At 28.9% G+C, this 13,484-nt stretch overlaps 1 protein-coding gene across 1 annotated transcript in view; it reads left to right on the plus strand.

Annotated features, from left to right (window-relative positions):
* LOC116776015 (uncharacterized) overlaps positions 1 to 13,484 on the plus strand; it is a 41,552-nt gene that overhangs the window by 18,105 nt on the left and 9,963 nt on the right. The window contains exons 2-3 of the mRNA XM_061524387.1: positions 4,716 to 4,877; positions 9,567 to 9,683. Coding sequence (XP_061380371.1) covers positions 4,717 to 4,877; positions 9,567 to 9,683 — 278 coding nt within the window. The 5' untranslated portion in view covers position 4,716. The remainder of the gene's footprint in view (positions 1 to 4,715; positions 4,878 to 9,566; positions 9,684 to 13,484) is intronic.

The following is a 13,484-nucleotide window of genomic DNA, read 5'->3' on the forward strand; positions in this document are numbered from 1 at the left end:
GTCCCGTGGTTTTGCTTGCCTATTTGAAATTTTACTAAGTAAGGTATATTTTTTGAAAGTTAATATGTACAACCATACAAACATGTACATTTATAATATATGTAGAATAACAGAAAATTCAATCAACAAGCTTATAGCTTAGCTAAGTCTAATACATTCGGTGTATGCCGTATTTTGTACGATACAGGTAAATTAAAAGCCAACAGCTGTTTTAAATTCCTCTACAACTCTTCTTGTACAAAATTAATTTTAAAATTCTTATTATTTTATAAGGAAAAACAAAATAACTTGAGCGTAAAATTGATTTCTAAAAGAATTTTTATATTAACATAACAAAAGTTTCTCACTTAATAGGATCTAAGACTTTCGCGAGTATTCATTTGAATGAAACTAATGTTTTTCGAATTATACTACGAATTATTTTTTTTTTAAATCTACACACTTTGACATTTCGATTACTTTTCAGCCACTGTGATCACGGGCAGACGAGATGTGAATTTGAATTTTCTCACTTATATTAAATAAATTTGATACCCACTAATATTTTTATTTCTCTAATGGTATCCAGTAAGATATATATTTAAAGCATAAGAAAATGTAATATATAACAAAAAATTTGAATACACATTACCATTACCATTGGAAAGAAGAAAAATTACTAATGACTCGGGCCAGATGCCTTTAATGTCCCTAGAGCATTAATTACGCTTGCCATTCACTACAGAATTGTTAATGGCTTGAATTTTAATTTAGTTGGTACGTAAACGTTGGCTTAATTGAATTCTAGAAATGTATGTAGGATCGTGACTGCTGGTTGTATTATAGTATTATAGTATTATATGTAAGAGGTCCTTCGGAATTATAATTGAAGTCCCTGTTTTGCATGGCCCAGAAAATACTTAAATAAACATTAGAGACAACACTAAAGAGAATAATAAAATTATTTATAGATAAAGCTGGGATTTAATAAAATTTTATAATTAATTCCTTTCAATACGTGGGTAGATCACGTCAGAGATTTTATTTTCCATAAATGGATGATCGTATCGGATTAACTCGACTGGCAACACACTACAGTCTCGACTTTGTTTTAGCCTTAGTATTGTTTAGCAAAACATTTTTTCATAAACAAGATTAAATCTTATCAATATCATCAGATTATGATTAAAAAAAACAGCAACTATACGGATTGTAGCTAAAATAAACACAAGATTATAAAAAATAAAAATAATTACATAAGTACATAATAAATTATGTGTTTTAACTCTTTGGAATTAATTACTAGTGACGCCGAATCTTTGAAATAAATAAATCCTATCCATCAATCCTTTACAATAAATATATCCCATTCCTAAAATCCTTCATTGTTAAATTAAAATACGACCATAATAAACGTATAAATTGCAAAAGAAATAAATATATATTGACATTCAACAACTATTCACAAAACGTACAATAAATTCGAAAAGGCAACAAAGGATGTGAATATATGAAAACTCGAATTTAAACCGAATACGAATATCGTTGGCAATGTTGGTAATATCTTTATTGTTACAGAAATAGACGAAAACCGCTTTGTCGTGGTCCATTTGTTAGGGTTTACCGGTCCTTTTAACACTACAGCTTTGTACTATTGTTAATATAAATTAATTAAACAGAAAGACAAACAACAGACACCGGGTTGTATATGAAGAAAGTTTTGTTACATTAACTCTGACATCGTCAACCAAGTTCCGAACACGTTTCCAGTTCTAGAAAGTTCTCCGAAACTATATTTTCTGTGATTTTCTTTATGGTGAATAAAAACTTCTATATTAAATTTCCAAAAATTTTTTAGGTTGAAAGATAACATTATTAATGTTTAATTTTTTATATGATTCATAATCATTTTTTTTTAAATATAAATCTCGTGTATAGACGCCCTAAAAATGGTTGCTATGTAAAATGAAACCATCAAAGCAAAATACACATATGACATCCACCCACGAAACTATATTTAGAATTCAAATACGCCAACGTCACCCTACTGAGTGTTCGTTATAACGACAGCTATAGATATAATTTTCACATATCTCATTTAAGTATAAGTTAAAATATTATTTTCCATAAAAAAAATTAATCTTACAAGATAACCTCTATTAGTATTATAGTCTTAACAAACAGTAAACATTATGCTATAACAAAACACTTCCTAAAGATAAAAGTGCTTAATAACAAAATCTCAACTGTATTGTAAGTAAATTGCGAGATCATTTTTCATTGAAAGGCTTACGGGGTACGTAGCGCCGCTCCGTCCTGAGGCAATATCCGGTTCGCACCAGATATATCCGGTGTAAGATAGAACTTGAGTTCAAAGATTTAACATAAACATTTTACACATATTTTTATACTTTCTTTGGGTTAACTAATATTGAATCGTAAATATAGCGTTGCGTTTTATAGTTGATAATATTTTTCTAGTTTTTGATACATTTTTCTGTAGAAACACTTTCAATTTATTTACTTATATTTCATTGATAAACATTTTTTTTATTACAAATATTTGTTACTCGACTATATTATTTTTAGGTTAAAAGCGTGGGTTCATTTACCGAACCCAATCGATTCAGTCCAGTTTTGAACCAATTAAATTATTCAAATAAATATTCAGTGATCTGTTTTAATTCCTGGATTACCTCTATCTATTTCTAGAGCAATAAAACCTTTGATACTACCACTGCAATATTCTCTGCACAAAAGTTTTCAAAGTCCCATTTAAATCCACATAAAAAATAATTCAGAATTGTGACTAATTGTTTCTTTTGACACAAAATAAGTGGCGTTTTTTTATCTTTTTATAACAATTTGACTTTTATTAAACCAAAAGAATTAATGTGTTTAAATAGTTAATTTGTCCTCACAGAAGTTTTTTAACCGGAAATACATTTGTAATGAGCTGTTCAAAAGCTATTCATCTGGAACAACTCTTTTATCTCAATTACGCTCGCTTTTAATTTGTACATAACTCTTTGTTTAGTTCAGGACTTATGTCTTGGCTTATGAACTTTATTTCTGTGCGAGAGCGCCCATTATTTTACCCTAAAAATTGTAAAGCAAAAAGTTTATAATAAATAGCATAAAATAAAAACATTTTGAGATTTGAAATTTTATTTTCTTCCGTCAGTGAGGCAAAAGAATTCACAATTCTGTACACTATGCTTCATATAACAAAATTTCTTCATGTCTTATTATTATAATAATTTGTGAATTAATGAGATTTTAATATAAGAATTTAGCATTTTTATTACGACATTTCTTAAGCGTTTTTTTTAACTAGTGTCAATCAATCAAATCAAATAAGACGACTGCCGTCCACTGCCGAACGTGAAAGCCTTAAGTGCTTACTGTCCAAGTCCTTTAAAGCTCGCAAGCAGCTTCCACCCACCACCATTAACTAAGTTTACACTAACTTTACCTCAACTCCTTCTCCACTCTAACAAGTTTCGACTACAACAATTTTTTTACCGCCTGGAGACTGATGGGCCCATATCTATTTCAACGTTTTAATTCCTCTTTACTTTAGTTTTCTGGCATCTGAGTCTATTCGGTTTGCTCTGCCAGAAAAATCCGATGATGTTGTGAACCTTCATTGCTTGTATTTGTATAAATCGAATCTTAACTTTGCATTTAGAACTAATTAAACCTAGACCATAGAGATTTTACGGTATTGTGGGATTGATGACTTAAGACTATGACGAAGCTTTCTGGATGCAATCTAAAGCTATTGTTCTGACCCCTTCCTTCTCAAGGTCTTGCCGGTCGAGATCGATTATTTGACTAGTGCAGATGTATTGATTTGAAACAGGTGATATTCACTGTTATTTTCGAATATTCATGACTATTAAACATAACTTTGGTATTTTAACGGCTTATTAGACCCCCTAGCCTTGAAAATCTCTCATATGCTTTGGTGTTTATATTACAAGTGTAACTGTGAAAAGTTACTAGAAAACCAAAATTCTTTATATTGTTTTTAAATTAAAAAAAAAATCTTCAGAAAAGATTCGAAATTTAAGTTTGTAAAGCATTGAAGTTCAGTCCTTCATAAAGTAAAAATATATATTAGATTTCAGTGATAGTCCTTAGACAAACTATATACATAACATATATACAAAAATAGAATATGTTGTTTTATTCAACTTTAACATATCCGCACGCGAAACCGTAGGAAGCTGATAGTATAATAAATAGATTAACATCCGTCAGTGAACATGTGTAAGGAAAACCGCGGTGTTCCCATTACGTCATGTCAGAAGATAATACAGACATCCATATGACGAGTTCGAGCGTGTTCAATAAAGTTGAGACATGCTCAGATGAGGAGCCCCTTTTATATCAGTTCACTCAGCTTTTTACAACTGACTGCTGTGTAGTATGAGGTTATAAAAATAAGTGATGTACAAAGAAATTACCATGCACCTTACGAACAGAGACCATATTAAAATAGAACAGGCTGTTAAGGACGTGAAACTTTCATTGGTTTATCTCTTTAAGCCCGATATTCTGGATAAAGCGAGTTTAATTCAATCTCGCATCCAATACCGACCTACGTTACACATTAACGTTAATACTCAGAATATAAATTAAAAAAAAATATATAAACAGATAAATATATTTCGGAGGGTAAAATTAAATTTGTTGAAGCAAAGATTCCTTAGCATACTTTTTGTTTTCAGTATGTCTATTCTGCGCTCCATAATCCTGGCGTGTGTCTGCGTTTGCGCGGTCAGCCAGCGCATTGACCAGGAGCCGCTGCTGTCTCCCAGACCAGCCAGGGTGAGAGACAGGGATCTCAAACCTGACGAACCGACCTGCGACCAGCTTAAGGCCATGTGGAGGTAGGACACATCTATTAATAGGATCTTTTTATGATTTAATTTAAAGTTTAATGAGAAAATAATTTTATATACGATAATTTATTATAAAAAATATACGTAGCATTCTGTAAAATCTTAAGAAATAATGTGTCTTATATTTGAAGTTATTTTTATTGTATGTTTACAGACATATATATATATATATATATATATATATGGAAAATTACATGTATAAGTTGTAAAACACGATTTATTGTACTAAAGTAAGATTTCTTAGAAAATATGTAACAACACGGACGTTTAATTTAAACGCTTGTTTAATTCGGAATGTTAGAAAATAAGGCGGATAAAAGAAAAAACCCGGAATATGATGGGAAAAATTTAATAAGTTACAAAGGTTTCTGTCTTTTGTTATGTGTCTTATAAAATTGTTTCGTCATTTTGACAAGAAAGTGAGTTTTCCTCATTAGTCCCATTTTCCTTGGCTTCTGAGATTTTTATTTACATTGCATTCTTTTGATGATTGTAATATTATCACGAATCTAATTTACATTCATAAAAAAATGTTTACTATTAATTTTAATTACGTCTTATGAGCGTGAAATGATTGTATTTGCTTTTACGATACGTTTAAGCGCATTATATTGGTCTTTCATTCTATTGAATAAAAATATTTCTTTATATATATACAATATGTTTATCATAAAACATTTAAGTATCTAAAAAACAGTTACAAATTCGTTAATTTTTTTTTTATCTAAATACAAATAGGTTTAAAAAAAAAATTCAATCTTATTTATAGTTAATATATCGTAAAAGTATAGTCAATTTGTTCATAACTTTAAATGTAATGTGAATTTCTCATTCATAATATAACAGAGACCATTTAAGCATTGAGGTATAGCATAACTCAGCGGATTCTCTTGACACGGCGAGTACAAATTCCGCCGTAATTTCAGCGATACCGTGAGCGAATATCAAAACTTCCGCTACAGTTGTTACAAGTAATATTAACTTGTATAGTTTATAAAGTTATTAAGAGTTCTAAAAATAGTAGGATATTAAATATGTTGTAGAACCTGGCAACAACGGCCCCGGGGTAATAAAATGCAACTGTTTACTTCAAACTAAGTCCACACTAAGTAACACTAAGAGGTTTTAAACTAAGCATATACTGTACAAGGTGGCAAGGAATGGAAACTTAAGATATAACAAAGTTATTTATCTACCTTATCAAGGAAAGTATTTTTTTTTTTTGTGACTTAGAATTACAAATCGCTCAACATAATTTCGTTATAAGACAAATATTTTCCGTTTATTCCAAATTTACTTAATAATCTCTGTATATTTAGAAAAATGCTGTGAGTTTTTTTCAGTTGCGTAAATTAAAAAACCTAGATAAGTATTCTCATTTATCTTTACTTACGTATTCTACAAAATATTACTTTTATATATGAAGGAGCAATAATAATTGATGTAATCTCAATCAACTAATTAAAAAAAAAACGTAACATTGAATTATAATTCTATTAATATTAATTTTTAACTAATAAAATCTGTTAATATTTTATCCTATAGCTATTTATTACTTTGATATGAATATTCTCAGTTTTATCTAAACTTAAATGAAACCAGAATACATAGCTAATAATAATAAACATAATAATTAATTTCATCTTACCTTTAAAAATTGGTTTAATAAAACCGGCTAAAACTGTTACATCCCAGCCCTCAGGTAAGAAAACCGATAAAAAACTATGTAAGGCATAACTAAATTAAATACACTGCCAGCGGTTAACCGAAACGAGGAAAGTTGTAAGGAGTTTTGCAAGAGCTATCATAAAATTATAAAATACATTGAAAACATAAAGCTAGTAAAACCATTTTTATTTAATTCAATTTTTATGTCATTCGTTCTTCAAAAAGTATTGTATTGAATGATTGTAATTGTTCAACCGCTCATTCATTCGCCGCAGACCACAAAGAGCGTGGAAATATTTAAAATGTAATACATTTAATTAAAAAAAAAATCTGCAACAAATGTAATTAAAAATGTACAGTTATTATTTTAGATGTACATTCAATATATCAATTCGTTATACTGCGGTTTATATGAAATTTAAAATAAAACTTTCTACGTTGCGGTCGTGATAAATGTTGTCGTTGTGCAAAATTCCAAGTTCAGAAAGCCGGTCAAACAGAAACTCGCAATTGTAATAAAGATGTTTATATTAAAAAAAAAACTTTAAATTTCGCTGAAACAGTCAAATTTTTATAATCCATAGACAATGCTAAAATTATTATTACATCTTAGAGAATTCCCAACAATTTAACAATTAACATTTCGGAATATCAATTTACTTGATATCAAAACGCCTACGTTAAGATGGCGTAATGTCTGACATTCCTCAGGAATATCCCACGAGATTCATCGGGAAAGATAGTATCTATGGTATTTTATGTTAATACTGTAATATGAATTGTTACACATAGTTCAAAGTTACTGAAATTAATTTAATACAAAATGCTTTCACTCAATGTTTTCTACGCCTTATAGTTTAAAAATACAATTCGTTATATCATATGTATATCCCGAAAAACCGAGACTATTTTACGGTCAGAAATTATAAGGTTATATTCTAACCCGTATAAAATTAGTTTCAGTATGTTGTCATATTTGACATATGTCAAATGTTAACATATGTCAAACTTATTTTAATATTACTTTTAACATAGATAAAGTAACAGACGTCTTTCCTGACGTAAATAACTACGACCAGCTTCGGAAACACGAGATAATGAGTACCTTCAAATAATAAAATGTATTAAATATTTTGTTCCCTATTTTTATTATTGTGGTGGCGTAGTGGTCAAAGGCTCGCCGCTCGTGCACAAGGGTGTGGGTTCGAGACCTGGCAAAAATGCCCAATGTGACATTTTCCGAGTTATATGTAATTTCTAAAAGTATTTAGACACCACAGACATGCGGTAAAGGAAAACATCAGGAGGTTACCTGGACTTATAATTTCAAATTATAAGTTTAAAATCGCCAATCTGCTATGAGCAAGCGTGGTGATTAGTGCTCTAAGCTTCTCCATGCGAGAAGAGGTCTTAGTTCGACTGTGGATAGGGCACCGAATAGACTGGTGATGATGATTCTGTTATTGTTATCTTGTGTTTATTATATAAAGAGGTAGTACAACAGATTATTTATCAGGCTTAAGTTATTCCAAATTTAAATTGCTGTGACTTGATCGAATTATAAACAGATTGTCAACCGAGCGTCTTCATAATAGCGTTAATCTTGACATGATTGTAATAAGGGCCTATGTTCTTGTTGCATGTTCAAAATCTATTTTTAGTCATAGAATATGTGTAATATTGATCTCTCCAGTTTAGCAACGTTTAGTGCACTGTTTGGTGTTCAACAATAACGTAATAAATAATATATCTACAATCATTATCTATTTTCAGTATTCATATTTCTAGAGTAACTTAATTCCTAGAAGTTTATCAAGAAATTATTCTCCCAACCCCAAATACGTATATAATTCTTCTCGTTCTGCCGAGAATTCTTTTGTGTCCTTAGAATGAATAGATTCAAAGAGAGACAATTAAATATTTCATGGTAAAAAAAACTGAATACATTAGGTGAAGGTATTATGATACTTTAGATAATTTTAGTTTTATCTTTAATTTATGTGTTGTCAAGAGAATATCTCGAATGTTTTCCTAGCTCTTCACAAAATACGTTTGACTATAGATTCCATACAAATGTGAACAAAAAAAAAAATTTATTTAATTTCTTCAACGAATAATATTTAAAAATATATATTTTAATATTCATAGAAACAGTCGTACTTAACCTACTTATAAATACACCTACGTATATTTGAAGTGTTCAATGTAAAGCTTGTGTATTTTTAATAGAAAGAATGTAAAATAGGTTAAGAGTGTATTATGTTTGCAATATAATAGTCAGGAATGATATTGAGAGATGGAAGTAACTCGATTATGTGATATAAATTGCATTGTTGTTGTCAATTCCTAAGTAAGATAGAAGGATAGAAGTTGCTAGTCGGAAAGTGAAGGGATCAAAGTAAGAAAATTTTATTTTGGTCTCACATCAAACCAATAATAAACAATTTTTTTTTTTTTAATAATAGTTTTAAGTAAAGAAAAACAATTTTTAAATCAGGTAACATTTCGAGCTACAGTATTATAGTAATTTGGGACGGTTTTTTTTTAAATATAAATTTCGTCTACAATAGAGAAAAATTACATCACTTTAAACGATAGATTGCAAGTAAAATAGTTACGAAATAATTACTACTAGTTTCACCTCGGCTTTCAACAGAGATCCTTTTTCCAGGCAGAAGTAAATTGACTCTATCTCTAACGAAATTCTTACGTCCTTATCTATGAAGCAAAACTTAAATACATTAAAAAAAAAAAAATTAAATTGTTTTGTTAAACGAAAACTGTTATTAGGAAAATTTATGAAGAGATATTTTAGAAGTCTAATTCGTTCAATGTGTACATGACCTAGAATAACCTTGAAATGTTTTAAATGAATGGTATTCCATTAATACAATTAATACTAATTTCAATGTTATATATATATAAATAAGTCATTCTGTGTATAAATAGCTTTCTTCATTCTACAAGCACCTTCTATCATTATATTGTATGATATAATTTTGTCACCAGGTTTTCCAAGCGTCAAGCACGGGCCCCAGAGATTATCAACGAAGTGAGTTCATACCGCGACCCTCTCATGTATAATGAGTGGCCAGTCTACACCGCAATGCCCCGGGCAGCTCCAAGGTAAAGAGACGCCTTAATCTATAAACATTTATCAAAAACGGCCTTTTCTTGAAAAACCCAGTATATTTTTTTTATATAACAACTATATTCTTTATTGAATACGACTGATAATCAAGAATAGTCTTGTAGAACATAACATCTCTAATTATTCTTGGTAATGTTTTAAAACGTCAAAAATACCGACAATTTGTATTCTGAAATAAAATTCTCTTCAGTTTCTGCAACAATGAGCAATCAAAATCAAAGCATTCATAAAACGTATGTATGTAAGGTAGATAGATACGTCACACGTTGTTTGTGAGAAAACATAAAAAGAAAATCTTCAAAAGAACTTTTGACATTTCAGCTGACATTTTGTTGACGTTTGACAATTGAAATTCTTATCAGTTGAACTTTTTTTATAGACAACATCAAATTACATTCGGCATAAATTAAACAGCCTTGTATTATAAAGGTATGCTATTTTAAATTCATTGTATTTTTAACAGTATCTAGGGGTAAAAACCTTTTCATCGACCGCCAAAAGAAAATGATCGATACACATAAAATTAATCTTTAAAGCGTATATTTTTAGATTTAAATTTTAAATGAAGTTTTTGTATCACAGGAGGATTTTCATTTAGGTAGATTTTTATTCTGCCAATTATTCTTTTTAATAAAAGCATTATCTGATCTGACTTGCTTAATTTGTGAAAGGTTTTTATTGAATATACTCGGACAATTAATATCTTTATCAATTCATAAATATAACGAGCCTTCCGAATCCATTGATATTTTAATACAATATGAATTAAACGTTAAATAATTTTCAAACAAAAGCATATAAAAAATATCTGGTAGGTATTCAAAAGTGTTATGTTGAAAGTTCAATTAAAATTCGCAAGCTTTCATAAAAAAGATAAGTCCAACTTATTCACCGCGTATTACCAGATAATACCTAATATTTTCACAAAAATTTTATTATAAAAATTTAAAAATAACAGAATTTAGGTAAGCTAGTGCATATCAATTACTTCAATATATACGAATTCTTATATATTATTAATGAACTATTTTATTGTTAAATAAATGTCGTTCTGTTCAAGAAACTGAATGTCATGTATTTTGTTAAATACAATACGTATTTTAGAAGCATGAATGGACCTTAAGTACCGTAAAGAAGATAAGTACGGAGCATTCTAGCAGTCTCAGTAGTACGAATATGCATCGTTACACTGAAGCCCGGCCGATTAAAGATTCTCAGTGAAACATACGATGGTATGTCAAAATTTACGGATGAAAAAGTATATATAAATGTCACTCAAACTTAAAACTTTTGTTAAATTGTATATACATAATAAATATCCTTTAAAAAAATTAATTACAATGTTAATAATTAATAAATAAGATTAATTCCACGTTTGAAAATCGTATTTAGATATCAGTTATAATGTTTTCTGTTAAATATTTGGTTAGTTTTACACTTAATATATAGTAATTTAATTCAAATTCAAATAAAATGCAACCTATTACCTATATTATATTCTGAGGTTAATGCTTTACTTAAACACAAAATACACAAGATAGAACCTCGTCCGCTATATCATGGCAAAAACCACTCTAGAACTTTCAACAAGGTCCGTCTAAACTTCAGCTCTGTCAACACAGCAGATATCAAATTTAGCTGTGCAATAAGATACATTATGTAGTTTTAATGACTCTGGAAACTAGCGGCTTTAAGCGGCTTAGTCTGTGACCTGCAATTTACTTGTAGGTACGATTACTATCTGTATGCTTAGACCGAGATTGCATCGTCACATATATGAAGCGAACTATATAGCAGGATGACATACAACATGGAAATTGTTTAGAATTACAATTTAATTATTCGAATATGAAATATTTCGTTGATCAGACTTCGATCTTTCGGATCAGTGAATATCTTTGGTGAATTATTACAAAATATTTCTAGAGATAAAGTTTATTTAATATATTAGGTATATATAAAAAAAAATTGAAATGCAATTAATTGTTGTGGCAACACAGTTTCCAATAAACGCAGTATAAAAAAACAGGTTTGTCGATTGAATGTGTAATAAAAAAACACAATAGTTGAGTGTGATTTGTATTTAATAATTTTGCATAAGTTCTTGCGTTAGTGTGAGTGTTTTTTTATATGTGTTTACTTTACATTACTCCTATTATACCTCTTTTCCTACCACTACAATTACTTTTAATAAAATGACACCTGAAGATAATGCTTAAAATTAATGTTTGAATGAATTCGAAATTGTGCCTTATTTTAATAATATCATGAATGAGAGGTGGAAACATTATACGAATACTAATTACGCATTAATTCGAACAGTTTCACATAACACAATCATTTTATTTCAACAGATATGGACGTCTGATTTTAATTTAAATAGATACTAATTGAAATTTATATTTAAAATTATCTTTTTTATATGATATGAATGCAACAATATGTTACTTCATTCATTTATAACTCAATTCATCAACTATTTATTGAGTCACATTTTTAGTCAGTCGGATGATGCATTAATAAAAAAATTAAGGATATACTAATGTATAGTTAGTTGTACGGACTTATATTTTTTTTTTTAATTTTTTTTTATTTTGTGAATAAAACGATTCTATATTTAAAAATCTTGAGAAATTTTTTTTATCTATAACTCAAATAACTCATTATACGAGTACACTTTCTTTAATACAAAATTCAAAAATTACTACTAAAATCAATTATTTAATATATGTATATTTCCCGTCTTTGTTTTACTGCACTACCATGAAGGAATATCAATTTCAAATACGCCTAAAAACACTAAAAGGAAATATAGTTTATTTTTTTTATATTCATAAAGTACTCGTAATCATTAGCTAACAAATGGTCATGCAATTCTCATCTATAATTTGATTTAATTTAAATCATCACATAAAATTTTTTTGTTAACAGTACAATATTCGCATTGTCGATGACTATTTTATATAGATTTTTATTTAACTCCCACCAATTGTACTGACTTTTACAGATGATACAAATATAAAGAAAGTGGACTGTTTTAAATGTAAGTTTGTGATAAAAATGATGTACATACACGAGGTTGAGGGCAAAGAATAGAAATAAATAAAAAATAAAAAATTATTAAGCCTTTTTATCTAAACTATATAAAATGGATATTTATATAAAAACGAGAATAATATAGCCATAGTAAGAAATATGAATTACCACTTTATATTGTTTAAATATAAATGGATCCTTTGTTCTTATCAATGTATTTTGTGAAGAAAATATTCCAGATAAAAACACAGAAGCTATTCGTATTTCTGTCGACAGAAGGCGTAGGCGATTTTCAGGTCCCAAGCAAATAGCACCTACGTAGTGTCAGAATAAATAATGTATTGGCTGGCAAAGTACATTCCAAATTACATGTTCGGTTATATTTATGTAGTTTATTAAATATTTTATGCTGTCGGTACGTTCAGAAATAGATTCGAATATACCAGCATCAGTGAAGTGGGCGCGGGCTTTATCGATCTCATTTGAGGTTTTGAGGTGATGATGGCGCACCAAATTCAGGAATCTGCGGTGTACTATGTAGTGTTAAATCCTGAAAAGTAGACTATTTTAGTGTATAACATATAAAATTCCTCATACTATTGTTAACGTCGATATTAAACTAAAAATAAAACTATACTAATGCATACATTTGTACATTTATGTGCACATATATATAAATGTATATTTTTTCAAATAGGGGTAAAAACTTTCCCGACTCATGTTATGTGATCATCTAATTT

The sequence above is a fragment of the Danaus plexippus genome, chromosome 24 (genome assembly GCF_018135715.1).
Source record: "Danaus plexippus chromosome 24, MEX_DaPlex, whole genome shotgun sequence".
Classification (NCBI taxonomy): Eukaryota; Metazoa; Arthropoda; class Insecta; order Lepidoptera; family Nymphalidae; genus Danaus; species Danaus plexippus.